Source organism: Argentina silus (assembly GCF_951799395.1).
Source record: "Argentina silus genome assembly, chromosome: 4".
Classification (NCBI taxonomy): domain Eukaryota; kingdom Metazoa; phylum Chordata; class Actinopteri; order Argentiniformes; family Argentinidae; genus Argentina; species Argentina silus.
Genome location: NC_139658.1, coordinates 10,146,885 through 10,163,850, shown reverse-complemented (window position 1 = coordinate 10,163,850; position 16,966 = coordinate 10,146,885). Strand labels below are relative to the sequence as shown.

Below are 16,966 nucleotides of genomic sequence, written 5' to 3'. Positions count from 1 at the left end.
AACTGATTTCAACGCTCAGCGAAACGGCATGACCTCATTTCCTCCTAATACCGGATACAGTACATTTTCCACCAGGAAGAGTAGCGAGCGAACAAACAATAACAGACAACTGCAACTAATGGGGGTGACTTGGTGAGATGCAATTGTTATTTTCTCCAAGACAAATATGGAGCTCCTTGCTCCTAGACCAGTCTAGCTATTGTTTTGACTAATTATGCCTTGCTGTATTACAGGCATAGCCCCGTTGCGGGACCCTTGAGCACGCTTTTCAGGGTCCCGCAACTCCTGATGGGTGCCCTACCCGACACCAGCCGTTCATTAATCGATACATACTTTGGATTGGACTAGGTTGTCATGTGTTGTGCATGCATTGCTGGACATATAGCCCTGTCAATATGTTATATAATACTGTTTCTATTTTTGCTCTCTCTCCCTTAGTGTGTGTCAGGTGCCTGTGACAGAGGGAAAGAGTGTGCAGCAGACAGTAGACATACTCCACAAGAAATTGGAACAATTGGGCGCTGTGAAGCAGGGGAGTTTTTTCGTGGATTGTGAGACGTACCATGCCACTGGAAATGCAAGCGGTAATACACTGATAAAATCGTCACTAACTGGCGCGCAGATTCAATTTATCCATTGAAGACATGTGTGTGCATTTAAGACAGCACCTATGCATTTAACTTTAACTTGAAAGTTACTACAGCTACATAATCTCTCTACTCTCATATTTTTGTGTCACAGGCCAGCCCACCAAGCTCCTCTATGTGATGCATAATTCTGAAACCCCCCTGAGCTGCTTAGCCCTGTTTGAAGGGGGGCCCTTCCTTACAGCAGATGGACATTTTGACGTGCTCATGGTGAAGCTGAAAAGCCACTTCCAGAACGCCAAGGGGCACAAGGTGGAGAGCCGTGGTTCTCGGTACCGCTATTGTGATTTCCTGGTGAAGATTGGCACGGTAACAATGGGCTCCAGTGCCAGAGGCATTACAGTGGAGGTGAGTGGTTAATCCTAGCTTGGAAATCCACATTTGAATCCATACTCTGTTTCACTTTGGTTTCACTTCATCGATACAGTTTGGCTCCTTCATTGAAACCGTTTGAACCTATGTCAGTAATGAGGGGCATTATGCAAAATAAATGTGTCTGGGTGTCCAGGTGCCTCTCTATTGGAGCTTAGCCAGATTGAATCAAAAGTGAAATAATAATGAAAGGGAGTGTCGAGGTTTTTACGGCCAATAAACAAAAAGGAGGATGAAGGGGACATTTGATCAGTGCTGTGTCTTTCTAAACTGATGTCCATGAATGAGCCTCTGTGTGTCTGTGCAGGTGGAATACTGTCCCTGTGTGGTCCCGGGGGACTGCTGGAACCTAATGAAAGAGTTCATGCAAAGCTTCCTTGGCTCTAATGTCCCTGAGCTGCCCTCTGTGTTCGCCACCAAGCCTGAGGGCCCCTATGCACCAGCAGACATTGTTGACACCATGACTCAGTACCTGGAGCTGTTTAGCAAAGTGCGAAAACAGCAGGTGATGCCAGGGAGCACTGTACGTTGAGGCCACCATGTCAGTGGGGGAAAGTGTGGAGTGGGTTCTCCAATCCCTGCCCAGCACAACTCATCTAACTCAACTAATGATAGTACTGGGAAGGACACTGGTCTGAGCTCAGTATGGCACCAGGAACCCCGAGAGGACAGTACCACTCCTTCCACACCCCAACACAATGTCTCATCTTGTTTTCCCTCCCAGAAAAATATACATATACAGCTAAAATTTGACTACTCGTAACAGTAATATAAACTGACCAAAGGCTTTCCCAGCCTCAGCAAGAAATATCTCATGCCAAAAATTAGATTGGGGGGGGGGGGGGGGGGAGTCTGAACTCTTGATATAAGGTGTGGCCTAAATATTTTGAGGACTGTCCTTGTGTCATTCGTTTGAAGAACCCTCAGTGTACATACTAATGTCGTGTCTGAGCACTCTGTCTAGTTGTTCCTACACAATTGTCTGTCAAAACACTTTGTATCCCTTGCTTTTCTTTTTTTTTCCAATAAAATATCTAAAAAAAATCTAACTGATCAGAGATTAGACTACGTATTTTATGCCTATGCCATCTCTGTCATGGATCTAACAGAATGTATGGGGGACCTGTCCAGCCATTACTGTTGATGAACGGAATTCACTACGGTACTGTCGCGCCAACTAATCTCAGATCAGTGGGATTTGTCTTTTCACGACCAAAGGAAATGAATGTCACATCCTGTACCAATGAGGGCTAAAGCTCGACGGGAGAATAATCAGTTCAATCCAATCAGAAGGAGTTGATTCTGATTTCCAAGAACGAAGTCAGTTGTCTTGAGGTCTGACAGCTTGCGCGTTCAGATGAAGGCGGTAAATAGAAGCCTGCAGTTGATATTTCGTTTTTACATCATCAGCAACAGTCAGGTTATTAATCTAACCAATGTGGATGATGAGTAGAGTACCGGCTATTGTTTTTTACTTTTTGTATTAGCTAGCCTAGCCAATTTAATCGTCTGCAATCTCAGAAAGTTAGATAGACGTTAGATTATTGTGGTTTTCTTACGGAATTTACTGTTTTTTAGGATGATCCCCTGTTTGAAGATATATACAAAAGTTGTCATAGATAGCTAGCTAGCTATCTAGCTCTGTAGATCGATAGCTGTGGCTGTTAGCTTGCCATCTAGCCAACGCAAGGAAGTGATTTGTCCAATACCGTATCGTCAATCATAGCTATCATCCAGAAGTTGTCGAGAGAGACTGTTCGCAAGACTGGGTCTGTGACACTGGTCTTTGTTCTGGTAACAAGCTAAGGAGCTAGCTTGGCTAACGTTAGCCAGCTAGCAAGTCGTCTGGCTATTGATTGCATGCATTGCATTGTCTTAAAATAGAAGAAAGAAAACATCGACATAAGGACATTGCGAACTAACAAGGTGAACAGCATTTTCATCTTTATTGTAACTATCACAACGTCAACCAAGCTGCTTGGTGGCGTTGGTTGAACGAAATTGAGAAATGCAGCGGGTGGGTTGTAAAAGTTTAGCAGCTTATGGGCTTCAAGTAGCTAACAGACTAAACATGGCAGCAGTTAGCTAGCTGGCTAGGCAGTGAACACATTGGCATTGGCTCATTGTTGTGGCACGAGTTGCCACGTTATACGCTAGCGTGCTAGGTCTGGTTGCATTTGGCAAACCAATATGGAAAAATGGGTTTCTTCTTTTTCAAGCTGGCTAAGCAGTAAACAAAGTGTTTTATCTAACCCTTGTTACACACAAGTGGTTGGCTAGCAAGCACACTTCGTCTGCGTCAACTGAATAGTTTGTACTTTTAGCTAGGTAGTTAGCTTTCTGCTTACTTTTTGTACAAATCTGAGGTGGGACTGGCATTCTACACCATGTAATGTTATCGGCTTGTAATGTTTTGTTTACCAACACCAGCAGTCCCGTCTGTGCGTTCTTAGATTTTGATGAGCAAGGAATTGTCCAACATAAGCAACTGTGCACACTTGTTAGAGTAGCTGCGTACTAATACTACTAACGTGAATGTTATGCGTAGGTCATGCCTCTATTGCTTTTGTTGAGAGGTTACGTGTTTGTTTTATACAAGCTCACCCTGCCCTGCCTGTAAACTGTGTTGTATCTATATAGCTTCTAAAATGCATCTTTTTTTTTCTCCTCTTCAATCTTAGTGTACTCATGGTCCCGAGCCAATGTATGGACATGAGTGAAGCTGGTTGAATGCTGCTGTGAAGGTCTCTTTGGTTGTGATGTTGAAAGTGCACTCCCTTACATCAGCACAAATAAACAGTTTTTTGCAGTAAGTAATATCCTCCTATGAGTTGAACACGGTTATATTTGCCCTCACAGCCTTCTTCACCCACCACTTTACTGTGAACTAATGTATTGCATTTTGACATATCTAATAATTGTTTTCAACTCCTCCTTTTGACATGGTACCTTTTCACATACTGATATTGATCTCTGTTTCCTAACTGTAGGATGACCTGCTGTTTAGCACAGGGGTGTGTGTCCTGACGCTGTGGGCACATGTGCATCTGGAGAGATGGATCGCTGTAAGCACGTAGGACGCCTCCGCCTGGGCCATGACCACTCCGTCCTGAACCCACAGAAATGGCGTTGCGTGGACTGCAGCACCACAGAGTCTGTATGGGCCTGCCTCAAGTGCTCCCACGTGGCCTGTGGGCGCTTCATGGAGGAACACTCGCTCCAACACTTTCAGGAGACAAGCCATCCACTGGCCATGGAGGTCCGTGAGCTGGATGTCTTCTGCTTTGCCTGTGGGGACTATGTGCTCAACGACAATGCAGAGGGAGACCTCAAGCTCCTCCGGGGGGCACTCTCCACTGTACGCAGCCCCGGCAGGCGTTCCCTGCGCTCCTGTACAACCCGGGTGGGTGAAGGTGGCCCACAGCCTGCCATGCAGACGGCCCTGTGGCACCGGAGGAAGGTGCTCCTGGGGAAAATGCTGCGCAGGTGGAGGAACCGGCAGCAGGAGGTGCAGACGCAGCGAGAGCAGAAACTCGAGCAGGAGAAGGAGGAGGTCAGGCGCCAGCGGACGGAAGTGAAGAGGAGGCTCATGGGAGAGCTGACAAACGTGCCGCCCAGGAAGAGTGCCCGGCTCCTAACCCAGGCACCTCGCTCCACCATCACATTCATCCCCCTTAAGTTCCGTGACCCTCCAGAGCGCCTACCTCCGCCTACCTCCAAGAAGCCGCCCCTTCTAGCTCTGTCCCACACGCCCCGCAGGAACGGCAGAACTAGTAAACTCCGGAGGTACTACTCCTCCCACACCACAACACGCCGGAGACATGCCCCGGGTGTCACCGGTCTGCGGAACCTGGGGAACACGTGCTACATGAACTCAATCTTACAGGTGCTGAGCCACCTGCAGAAATTCAGGGAGTGTTTCCTCACCTTGGACCTGTGTGAGACAGAGGAGCTGCTTGCCAAGACTAATAGCTCCCAGGGTGTGAGTGGCGTGGCCGGTGGTGTTGTCAGTGGCAGTAGTGCAGCCACCGCAGCTTGCCCTCTGGGGCGTGTGGGGAAGGCTGGCGGTGGGGGACTACCTGCAGGCAGCAAGCAGAGTGCACCCCCCTGCCTGAACGCAGCGGAGCTGGTCCAGCCCAAGGAGCCCCGCTCCTCCACCCGCCAGCAGATGTCTCTGTGTCACGAGCTGCACACTCTCTTCAGGGTCATGTGGTCAGGCCGTTGGTCTCTGGTGTCGCCCTTTGCCATGCTGCACTCTGTGTGGAACCTGATTCCAGCCTTTCGCGGGTATGACCAGCAGGATGCCCAGGAGTTCCTGTGTGAGCTGTTGGATAAGGTGCAGCAGGAACTAGAGTCTGAAGGCACCAAACGTAGGATAGTCATCCCCATTACGCAGAGGAAGCTGTCCAAGCAGGTGCTCAAGGTCCTCAACACCATTTTTCATGGGCAGCTACTTAGCCAGGTGAGGATCTCTCCGCTCTTTTCTAAAGCATGGCATGTAAAGACATGCATTCGGACTCAGATTTATTCATATGATCTTTGCGTGGTTGTCCCTCTCCTCCTCTCACTAGGTGACGTGTCTGTCCTGCAAGCACAAGTCTAACACAGTTGAGCCGTTTTGGGACCTGTCCCTGGAGTTCCCTGAGCGCTACCACAGCATGGAGAAGGGCACAGGCTCGATGGCCTACCATCGCAGCTGCTCCCTCACTGAGATGCTGGCCAAGTTCACTGAGACAGAGGCCCTGGAGGGCAGCATTTATGCCTGCAACCACTGCAACAGTTAGTACTTTGACAGAGAACCCGCAGTTCCACTGTCAGTTATCATTGTGTCATTGTGTAGCCTTTGCCTTCAGGCTATCAGCCATCCACAGTGGGTGATAGTTGTGCTTTTCTGGTTGCTTCACCATGTTGCACGTGTTATATGCCTCTCTGTGACATGTACGTATGTTTGTCAGGAAAAAGACGGACGACGTCCAACAAGCCCCTGGTTCTGTCAGAGGCGTGTAAGCAGCTGCTGATCTACCGTTTACCTCAGGTTCTACGGCTGCACCTCAAGCGCTTCAGGTTAGTCACCTAGTTCACTTGAATCAGCTGAATTAAGTCTATGCTGGTGATTTAGGATGGAACCCTAACTCATGATCTGCGCACTTAATGCCGACATTTCCGTGAATCTTGCTCACAGTTTATCTAATGAATCAACAACAAAGCGGTCTCCCCGCCACTGTTTTTGTTAAACAGCTATGGGATGGGGTTGGAGAAATGTAGTCTTGTTTCCAGGCATTTCCGCCCAAAAGCGTGAAAGGTCTTGTGGACCAACGTGTCACACTTGGCTGTCATTAAGCCAATAGAAAGAGCATAAAAAAAATGGCCAGCGCATAGCCATTGGCATCAATGACTTCACATCAATCATCTCCCACAGCACTCCCCCCCCCCCCCCCCCCCCCCCAGTGCTTCCCAACATGCACCACATGTTTCTGCTACAGCGCTACGCCTCGCAGCCATGTGATTCACTTAAATCAAATAATAACAAATACTTTACTCAGTAAATTCACTCCTGCTAAGATCAGGCAATAGCCTGGGGACGAGTTTAGGAGAAATTTAACCACTCTCAAATATATAGACAGAGCCATAGTTGCAATGACTGACCAAAAATGAGATAAAAAAATCTTAGTTTTAACCATGTTTTGAAGCTATACAGTATTTGTTTACAATTACATTGTTTACAAACAATGGAGAAATACAAGCTTATATTTTGGTTTCTGATGGGGTAAGACAGTTGAACTCAGTTCATGAGGCATTTATAAGTTATATTCTTCAAGAATCAATGACCTATATATAATTGATGTACCAATTCATTTAACATGTGAACCTATCCTTGCTTTGTTAGTTCCCCAAATCCTTGTGCTCTGTTTTAGATTTTTTCCCTGGAAAGGTAATCAAGCGTAACTAAAACCCATCCCTGTTAATTGACAGATGGTCAGGACGGAACCACAGGGAGAAGATTGGCGTCCATGTTGCCTTTGACCAGGTGCTGAACATAGAGCCTTACTGCTGCATGGATTCGGGCCACGCCGTCCACAGAGAGGGCTACACCTACGACCTGTCTGCTGTAGTCATGCATCATGGGAAAGGCTTTGGCTCAGGGCACTACACCGCATACTGCTACAACACAGAAGGAGGTGAGGAACTGTCACATGTAATCAAGACTCAAGTTTTTCCATTTCATTACTAGTACATTTTAGATGCTGTGCTGCTACGGATTGATTCCTTCCCAGGATGAACATTTTCATTTCTGTCCCCACTTCAAGTTGCTACAATATCTTAACTCATACATGTCACATAATTAGATTAGATTCAACTTTATTGTCATTGTGCAGAGTACAAGTACAGAGACAACGAAATGCAGTTAGCGTCTAACCAGAAGTGCAAAAAAGCAGAAAAGTGCAATGTGAACAATATATACAGGTAGTGCAGTATTAGCAGTATATGAGCAGTATAAGTAGTGCAAGTAGTAGTAATCATCCATGCTGTCGTTAAAGGTCAATTCTGGATGAAAAAAACATGAATTACAGGGGTTAGTTGGGTAAAATTATTAAAATAAAAATAATAATGAACCCTTTTCCAGGGTAGTAACTACATAATCGACGTCCCCATAACACTAGACCAATCCGAATAGGGCTTTAAAGAGAGACCTAATCCGCTTTCTGTGTATTCTCAGGTTTCTGGGTCCACTGTAATGACTCTGAGATGAACGTGTGCAGCGTTGAGGAGGTGTGCAACACTCAGGCCTACATTCTGTTCTATACCCAGAGGTCTGCTTAGACCCCTCTCCTCGCCTACATCCTACGTCAGGGTGTTCACACCGTGATGTCTGCCTGGACCTCAAAACCAGACCTTCCTGCCAAGGCCTGTGGGACTCAGATGTACATCTTGGTCCATGACTGGATGTCAGCCTGGGAACGTTTCACTATATCCTGGTTCACAACAAGTTGTGTGTCCAGGCTTGAAACATCCGGGCCCATATCTACCGAGTCTGGTAACAGCCAGGCGTATTCCTGTGAGAGCTACTGAACATTGTAAGGGAAGGTGATGTCGATTCTAGAATGTGTCATTTGTCAGCAACCTTTGACTCCATTCAGGCTTCAATGTAGTTGAAAAAGCATGTAGTTTTGCGTGTTGCTGCCCTCTCTGGCCGCACTGAAAATGTGAAAACCTAGCATATGTGCGTTTTCTAATAGCGGCAATTGTGTGCACATCCTTGTAAACAAACAAAACGTCAAATAGGTACGTAAAGGCCAGTGTTCAACCACGACACCAGATTTTAGAAAGCGCTTTTTTGTACCAAAACAGCACTCTTCAATGAATGTTCTTTATCATGTGATCTCGTTCCTTGATTGCCACTGATTTATCAAGGCCATTTGGCACTATTTTAATGCTCAAATCTACTGGCCTTTTAAGGCCAACTTATGGTCTTAACGATGATGATAGATTGCGTAGTCATTAGGTGGCATTCTTCACCAATCGATACTGTGTACTGTATGTTTTTGTGTATTGTGAGCTGTGGGAAGAATTTCTTATTGGAGGACGACAAATCTGTGCCACCAGTGCCCAAAGGGCTTCACATTGCACGGGAGATAGCTGACTCATCAGCAACAGCCATTTGGAATGGAATAGGAATCCCGTGTGTTTGGACCAATTTCGTTTAGGATCTGAAACGATCGATTACATTGGTTGCTTTAGAGCCTGGATGGAAAAGAGCCTGCTGATGTACTATCACACTCCAGAACCAATGTTGCCTACCTCTTTTCTACATTTTAAATGAGATGTCAGCCATGGGCATTTTAGTCTCCAACCAAGTGTCAATTTTATCTCACAATGACCTCTCTTGACACGTACTGCTGTGGAAACCGTATCTCAGGCTTGAGGCCTTGATCTGGGGAAACATGATGGACTAGAATGACCAGGGAAAGATGTAGAAATTCCTGTGTATGTTTCCCTGCCTTGAATGGAGGTACGGGGTTGTTATGTTTTTGGCAGCTGCTTTCAAGACTAACGGAAGCTGCATTGAGCCAACTGGTATCAAGTTGCACCTTTAAGGAGGAGGGGCTTAGGTTTTTTCGCTCCATTATCGGTGGGCTCTTCAGGACCATTCATTTATTGACTCCTGTATCTCCATGGCAGCTCTCTCCTCCGCCCACCTTAAATTGAACGACTAGCTTAGGCTGTGTTTGGAATCAGTTGCATCTCCATTCAAGGGGAAGGGTTCAGAAATTCTTTTTTTTTTTTTTTTTTTTTTTTTTTTTTTTTAAACAAGAGGGCAGAAAGATTGAAGAAACTGTTGTAGGAATTGTTTGGGCTAAGAGGGGTAGCCATTCCGCTGGAGTGGAGCACCTGCAAGCAATATACGTCTGACATCATGATAGGAAATCAAGATAAAATCAGGAATTCTTCAGCTTTGTAATACAATGTTTGTTTTTTTCTACTCTGCTGTTTCTATTGAAGTCTTAAAAAGTTTGCCAGGTAATCAAGAAATAATGTACTGCTGTTCTTTATATGAATAAAATACGAAATTCATTTGTGAACTGTAAAAGTTGGAACAATCTAATGACGATGAATGTCTTACTTTCTAGAGGTCAGGCAGGGCCTTGCCTCCGGCCTATGATCTCTTGAGTTTTGTCCTGTATTGTAAGAGCACCTGTCATAAATGTAATGGTCACATGGGGTATGCCTGAGAAAAATGATTAAATGATTCAAAAAAAGTACCTACATTTTTGTGTCTCTTTACATTTCTTTTGCTCATGCATTCATTGTTACACTGTGCCAAAACAATATTCCACAACCCAGGAATAAACCCTACAGCATCATCCTTATTGTTAGCTACCATGTAGTGGTATCCTGGAGTTAGGAGCTAATTACATTAATCTTGTCATTTTGCCAAAAAGCTTTATTTTATGGCATAAAGGTAGATATATAGATCCCCCAATGAAACGGCACGGAAGATTCTCCTGACCTGTAGACCTGTTTACATTATCAGACATTTCTCCACCAGGAGGTGCTAGTGTGCACAGCAATAAAAATACTATGATAACTGAATGATACTATTGTATGTCAAATAATATTAGTCTCTACCCGCATCCACCATGTATACCTGGTAAGGTTTAAGTCAGGGAGAGAAACTTGACAATTACTGTTAAGATACCCGCCTACAGATGTTTTTCTGTATTTTGCTCCTTACTGCTGCTGTACCCTGATTGCATTAAATCATGAGGGCTATATCAACATGGAACAGTGTTCTTTTAATGTATGTTGCTGAAAGCTCTGAAGTATCAAACAAATGAAACATGCACAAACTTGTTTTATTTCAAACCATTGTACATGTTTCTGAGAGTTACCTCTCACCCAATCAAACATGAGGATTAAGAGTTTTTACGGACACGTTGAATAGAAGTGAAAGGGGAGCAGTTAAGTGTAAATAATGCTGTAATCCACAGGATTAGTGGGTGAATACTCAGTTGATCTGGAGCTGAAGACATTTTTAGAGGCTTTTCATCAACGTCTGTATAGGCACACATATTTTAGATGTGAAGCCAAGTGTAAACTTCAACTGGCCCAAGCCAAAATTATGTAGACAAGGAACTCATTATAAAGTATTTTTCCGCTACTTTTTCTGTAATATATTAAAGGTACCTTACAGTCTTAAAGCACTCGCACATGTGCACTCACACATGTGCACATGTGAGTTGACATAAACAGTATAGCATTAAATCTGGCTAAAATTATAGCTTGCTTATTGCATGATTCTACTTGTGCTGTCTCCAATCCTCATGTGGCGGAGATCTGTTCCTGGTCAATTAATCCCTGATTGTGTGATAACGTACAATTATTCTTCAACTCTCATTGTATTCTATACTGTTGCAATTGCATGCAATCCACCTTTTCAAATATCCCACTTCTGTGGCCAACACGTTTATGTTGTTTAAGAATTTGTTTATTAAGAATACAACAGAGTTGTGATCGATTTAGCAAACTGGATAGAAATATGGAAGCTATGGTCAAACATGCCAGTGAATTTGAAGTTACATACGTAGATTCTTTGCTGCTCTACAACAGTGGCTATGAAATAGCATTAATGAGCACAATTAGATTATAGATAGGCCTACATAATTTAGTTGTTGCAATGAAAACTCTTCCAAGATTACTCTATGACCCTCCAAGGCAATTTCTTATACCATACATACGAGACAAAAAGGATTGGTACACCAAAGAGCATTGTTTAAACATCGCAAATTATGTTTTAGTAACCAAATGTGAGTGAAAGTTAAAAAAAACAACTGCCTTAAGATACAAACTGTCTATAGACAATAGAATGCCAGTAAGCCGTGAGAGCATAGAGTATTTCTGTTGGTGCTAGATGCTAACTAAGTGCATTTCTCTCAGGTGCACACGTGAGGACATGCATGAGCACTTACTCAAACATTCAGCAAAAGAAACAATTCTCTTGCTTGGCCATGTCCTCCAAATATACATTTGAGTCAACACAAAGGTAACAGCAATCATTATGGTTCAGTAGAAAACAGTTGTTTCAAAGAATTTCTAAATGAATTCTTGTCATGGTGACTATAGTACGATGGTGGGTTGACACCAATAGATTGGTCACGAGAAGGAGTGAATGCAGGAGTTGCTAGGTGACCAGACAGACAGTTTCTCATGTTGCTTGTCAGGTTATCAATCACCATAAGAGACTCAACACTCTTCCTAAACAGTCTTTCAACCAACCCACAAACAAAAATGACCCCCATCAACAACCCAAGAGGATCTTTCTCAGGTCCTTTGTTAAGACGTGTTTGTCCCTGGTGACTCTCATGAGTACATCTCTCCACCCCATGAAACCCCATGTAAAAAGTGCAATGGTTCTCTCTCTGAAACATATGAGTTTGGCAGTTCTCTCGGTCTTTGAGTTCCAGGCTGTCAGTGTGTTTCTCTGGGGGCAGCTCAGTGCATTAGTCTAGCTCCTACTCTATGCATTCTGGTCCCTCAGACACCAGGGGGCGCTCAGCGCTCAGCTGGGCAGCATCCACGTCTCCAGGAAGTCCCAGTGCTTCCACAAGATGAAGAGGAACAGGGCCAGGAGAACAGTGGCGACCACCCGCGCTCTGGTCTTCATGAGAGGGGTGATGAAGTTGGCGATGGTAGAGACGAAGACCAGCAGCACAGCCATGAGTGCCAGGATGATGTTGATGAGTTTGCCCAGCAGGGCACGGGCGTTGGCGTTCTCCACCCCCTCCAGCTGCACCACCTGCTGCTGCTGCTGCTGCAGCTCCAACTTGGTGATGCGGGTCAGGCAAGACTCTACTGCCTCCTGCATGCACACACACACACACCAACATACATGTGAATATAAAAACACAGGTGAACACAAAAGCACAAAATTATAGGGTTCTTTCTGTAAGGCATACTCACCTGCACATCTATAGGTTATGTATACTGTAGAAAATAACCTTTTTGTAAGAGTGTAGCTACTATTCAGTACATGTTTTTATCTGCCTTTCCTGAGAACCCCTGTCTCTTTACCTGAATGTCTCTGGCTCTCTCGTAGGACTGGTAGGCCACTTTCTCTTCCATGCTGGCCAGCTCCTGTTTCAGGTTGGTCATCTCGTTCTGATGCAGCTCTGTCAAGTCATTCAGCTGCTCTTCCAGTCGCTCGTACCTGAACACAGAGAGAGAGAGAGAGAGAGAGAGAGAGAGAGAGAGAAAGAGAAACAGAAGAACGTTAAGGGCAATAGTCATTTAGATCAGAAGCTCGAAGAATAATTCTGAGTTTTAGCAAGAGGATTTACATTTTTATGGAGTCCTCAAAGTCTCAATCAGTCCACTTCAGGTGGCGATATGTTTCATCCACTAAAAGAACTTAAAATGATGACAAAACCTGAAATCTACTAAACCCGATGTACCAGTTCTGATCTGTTCAACATTCCTCCTCTAAGATTCCTCCAGCCTAAATCAGTGAGAGTGTAACACTGAACACAATGAACACTGTCACACTATTACACTAAGAATATACTCAAGCTATTTATAACCACCCTACAAAGCAAAGTGGCAGTTAAAAAAAGGCCTCAAATTGCGATGAGATGTGGACTACAAACTCATTCTGTGTTATTCCATGTTCTGGCCAAGGTTTTGGACTGCACCTGTATCTCTCCTCCTGCAGGCACTGGGTCATGTACGAGTAGTCGCTCTGCAGCTGAGCCTTCATGTCCTCGATGGAGTCCTCCATATGGGCCTGGCTGGCCTTGATCTCCTGCAGGCCCTCCAGCAGAGCATCCCAGGAGCTGTGGATGTGATGGTGATGATGGTGGTGGCCGTCCAGCCTAGGGCTCCCCAGTGTGGGCCCCATCCCCGACATCCCCGCTCCTCCCCCGGCCCCGCCGGAGTTACTGCCCGGTGGTGACCCGGAGGTGGCACTGGAGCAGTCGTCGTCACTGCCGTACTTTGGGCTGGACACCAGGGTGGCGCTGCCACTCAGAGCGCGGGGAGTGAGCGCGTCCTCCGAGTGCCCTCCTACCCCGTCCTCGAGGTTCAGGTGGGAAATGTTATCTGCGCTTCCGAATTTGTTGCGGATGAGACTGGCAAACTCCCGTGGCTTGGACACCACAGCTGTGTGGGTGAAGGCAGATCCCCCTCTTTTGACCCCCTCCACCACACCCCCGCCGAAACCACTAAACCCAGCTCGTACGTTGGCTCTGACGTCCTTCAGCCCCTGATGCATGTCCCGCAGGACATCCTTAGGCTGCCGGGCCGGACCATTCTATAAGGAAGGGGGAGGGAGGAAGGAAGGAGTAGGAGGGAGGAAGGAGGAGGAGGGAGGAAGCCAAGGGATGGAGGTGAGGTGAAAGGGAGTGATGGATTGAAAAGGGAGTTGTAAAGAAAGTGGAAGAGTAGAGGTGAGGCAAAAGAGGGAGAAGATAGGAGAAGATAAACAAATTCTCCATCAATAAGAGCGAATCACCTGGACCCAGAATATCAAGAAAGTCCAAATGTGTATCTCTCAAGTCAGGATAAAAACATTCAACTGACATAAACACCTTGCATCACATACAGTATGTCCCTCAGGAAAAGCTGAACCAATGAGACGATTCATCGAATGTGAAGTCAGTCATGATGAAAGAAAAACAAGTGCGCCTGAAAGGAACCAGAAACACACAAACACACACACACACACACACACACACACACACACACACACACACACACACACACACACACACACACACACACACACATACACTCACCTGTTCTATCTCCTTCAACTTCTTGTGGTAGTGCTCAAGCTTCTTATGTAGGTGGGCGATGGTCTGCGCAGACTTTTGGTTCTTCTTCTCAAACACCTGTTTGATGCGGGAGGCCTGCTGCTTGTCGGCATTGTGCGCCAACTTCAGGTACTCGGCAACGTTGTCATCGCGCGCCTCCTGCTCCACGCGAATCTGCTCTGTGATCTTCAGGATCTTCTGCTGCAGGTGCTCCAGAGCAGCCCTTGTCCGCGGGGGCTCAGCAACACCTAACCCCTCAGCCCCCCCAGCCACAGCCCCAGCCCCAGTCCCAGCCCCAGTCCCAGCCCCCACCCCAGTCCCAGCCCCTGCCGCAGCCCCAGCCCCAGTCCCAGTCCCAGCCCCAGCCCCAGCCCCAGCCCCTGCCCCTCCCCCGTCCAAGCTGATGTTACCGTCAGAGCCACCATGACTGGTAGAGGGGGGCAGGCCCAATGTTGTCACCTCGCTCTTATCCAGCTAAGGAAGGGGAGGGAAGGGGGGGGGCAGGGGGGTGAGAGAGAGAGAGAGAGAGTAGAGCAGCCATGATTGATGTGATGGTGACATTAGAGAGTAGCATTTCTCTTTAAGAGCAAGGATACCATCAAAATGACAGATCTGGTGATTCATCACTGCCCCACCCAGCCCCGGAATATTTTACATTGTCCCATACAGGTTACCGTGTAGCCTCTTCAATACCATTTCTATCGCAGTGTGTTCCATATATATATCGTTTCACAATGCATAAATCATGAGCGGGGAAGAGAATAACTATTTTTTTATTTGAATACCATTACATATTACATTGATGATGATGATAATGATGATGATGATTAAGACGACTGTGGTAACAAAATGACAAAAATTCTGCACTATTCGTTTGTCATTCCACAGTGTATTATTCAAGCCTGTCCCCATCTGGTGGGGTGTATGACGGCATAAATGTGAGAGGGTACCCTCCCATCTACGTCATGCAATGTGGCACAGGTGGCAGCTTGACAAACAATAGCCTCGGGTTATAATCCCTCCAAATCATGAACCTCCCAAAAACATTGAATGACATTTAAACACACAGCAATCTGTGTTGTGCCCCTTCTTATGAAGGATAAAAACCATAAAAACATCGACAGTAGTTGTTTCTGTGAGGGGGGGGGGGGGGGGATTTGTTGTGGTTCGTTATGAGCTTCTGTTGCCTAGGACAACATCACAATATTGCCATGGAGGCTGGTGGAGGTAGAAATCGGAGGATGGGCTCACTGTAAAGCATGGAATGAAATGAGGAATGGTATCAAACACTTTACATTACGCGTTACAATGAGCCCGTTCTCCGATTCCTACCTCCACCAGCCTCCGTCAGACCCAGTAGACTGGAACCCAGGCAGACATCTGACACCACTCATCTCTCAGCACTCACCTAATTCATCTCGTCGGGCTGGAGATGTTTTATTAACATTTCATTAGCATCTGAGAGACTCTAAAGAAGCCTCCAAAGAACTCAAGTGGCCCTGCACTATTTCTCATTGATCCCTCAGAAAAGCAGGGACTATTTTTAGAAAGTAGGTTACAATTAGGTTAGCTGCATCATGGAGGGATATGTTATTAATGGACAAAGGACTGCAGTCACTGCAATAACAAGCTATTCATCCACTGATTTTATTTCTACCAGAGCATAATGGAAAGCTTAAGCAGTAAGAGACTGAATGAAGAGGTGAGAGGCAATGCACAACACTTCCCCCTTGTTGGAAAAAAAAGGCAAACGAAAAACAACAGCAACACAGCAATCACTGATGCTCCAATCCAACGGTGTGTGTGTGTGTGTGTGTGTGTGTGTGTGTGTGTGTGTGTGTGTGTGTGTGTGTGTGTGTGTGTGTGTAAAAACACAGAGTTTAAGGTCCACGTTGAATGAAGCTTTTGGAGATCAGAGCAGGGAGATGATGAGGACACAGACGTCTATGGCAGAAGGTAAGAGAAGAAAATGTGCCCATGACTTCACATGTGTGGAGACATGCACTGCGACACGGGTGAAATGGGTGGTGATGGGTGTCACTCAGCAAGCATGGATGTAAACACAAGAGGATGAGACATAAACTAGTGCGGTGATATAGTAATTTGTGAACGTTACCATACTGTTTAATCCAGGATTGGCAGTGCCATTGCAGGTCTGTGTTCGAGGCCCATCCTTCTCTCCTCCTCCTCTGCCACCTCCTCCCCCTCCTCCTCCCTCCCCCCTCCCCCCCTGTGCTCACACGAGACCCCCCCCTCTCCTCTATGTCTCTCCCCTCCCCAATGTCTGCCTATCGCTTCACTAGAGCTTCATGCTCCATTGTTGATCGCAAAGATGTCTGCAGCTCCCCTCTCTTCCCACATCCCTCTCTGTCGTCCTCTCTGCTCTTGCTACGTCTCTCTCTCCCTTTGTAGTCTATCTTACGTTTTTACACTCGCTCTCTCTCTCTCTCTGTACTCTCTCTGTCTGCCTCTGCGTCTCTTTCTCTCCCTCCCTCCCTCCCTCTCTCTTTTTTCTCTCTGTCTGAGCGCTAGCTGTCCTGCTCTATGACGGCTGTGTGAGCTGAGGCACAGATGATGGTGGGAGAGAGGGAGGGGGAAGGGGGGAGAGCTTAGCGCACGCGTGCAGGTGCCTCTTTGCCG

At 46.2% G+C, this 16,966-nt stretch overlaps 3 protein-coding genes across 4 annotated transcripts; 2 read left to right on the top strand and 1 right to left on the bottom strand.

The window, feature by feature from the left end:
* Nucleotides 1-80: 80 nt before the first annotated feature.
* med20 (mediator complex subunit 20) lies at nt 81-2,054 on the top strand. Its single transcript, XM_083667955.1, has 4 exons — nt 81-132; nt 439-584; nt 742-995; nt 1,327-2,054. Exons 1-4 carry the CDS (start codon nt 119-121, stop codon nt 1,549-1,551), a joined length of 639 nt encoding a protein of 212 aa, XP_083524081.1. The 5' UTR covers nt 81-118; the 3' UTR covers nt 1,552-2,054.
* A 210-nt stretch (nt 2,055-2,264) lies between these two features.
* On the top strand, nt 2,265-9,320 carry usp49 (ubiquitin specific peptidase 49). Of its 2 annotated transcripts, none has more exons than XM_083667940.1 (7): nt 2,265-2,385; nt 3,701-3,828; nt 4,010-5,481; nt 5,591-5,798; nt 5,975-6,083; nt 6,993-7,198; nt 7,738-9,320. In XM_083667940.1, the coding sequence occupies exons 3-7, from the start codon at nt 4,075-4,077 to the stop codon at nt 7,839-7,841; spliced, it is 2,034 nt and encodes a 677-aa protein (XP_083524066.1). In that variant the 5' UTR covers nt 2,265-2,385; nt 3,701-3,828; nt 4,010-4,074; the 3' UTR covers nt 7,842-9,320. The 2 variants fall into 2 exon arrangements, with proteins under 2 accessions (XP_083524066.1, XP_083524065.1); XM_083667939.1 differs by lacking the exon at nt 2,265-2,385 and adding an exon at nt 2,416-2,945.
* A 2,758-nt stretch (nt 9,321-12,078) lies between these two features.
* tmcc2 (transmembrane and coiled-coil domain family 2) lies at nt 12,079-16,644 on the bottom strand (the record flags this gene model as incomplete). Its single annotated transcript, XM_083667947.1, has 5 exons — nt 12,079-12,378; nt 12,591-12,726; nt 13,208-13,824; nt 14,309-14,800; nt 16,627-16,644. The coding sequence occupies 5 exons, from the start codon at nt 16,642-16,644 to the stop codon at nt 12,079-12,081; spliced, it is 1,563 nt and encodes a 520-aa protein (XP_083524073.1).
* Nucleotides 16,645-16,966: the final 322 nt, after the last annotated feature.

What these genes read in the sequence shown, in the direction of transcription:
- med20 (XM_083667955.1), top strand. An exon ending in TGCCACTGGAAATGCAAGCG is followed by an intron (nt 585 to 741) that starts GTAATACACTGA and finishes TTTGTGTCACAG; the next exon opens with GCCAGCCCACCAAGCTCCTC. An exon ending in CCAGAGGCATTACAGTGGAG is followed by an intron (nt 996 to 1,326) that starts GTGAGTGGTTAA and finishes GTGTCTGTGCAG; the next exon opens with GTGGAATACTGTCCCTGTGT.
- usp49 (XM_083667940.1), top strand. Translation starts at nt 4,075, where the DNA reads ATGGATCGCTGTAAGCACGTAGGACGCCTCCGCCTGGGCCATGACCAC. An exon ending in TGCCTGCAACCACTGCAACA is followed by an intron (nt 5,799 to 5,974) that starts GTTAGTACTTTG and finishes TATGTTTGTCAG; the next exon opens with GAAAAAGACGGACGACGTCC. An exon ending in CTGCACCTCAAGCGCTTCAG is followed by an intron (nt 6,084 to 6,992) that starts GTTAGTCACCTA and finishes GTTAATTGACAG; the next exon opens with ATGGTCAGGACGGAACCACA.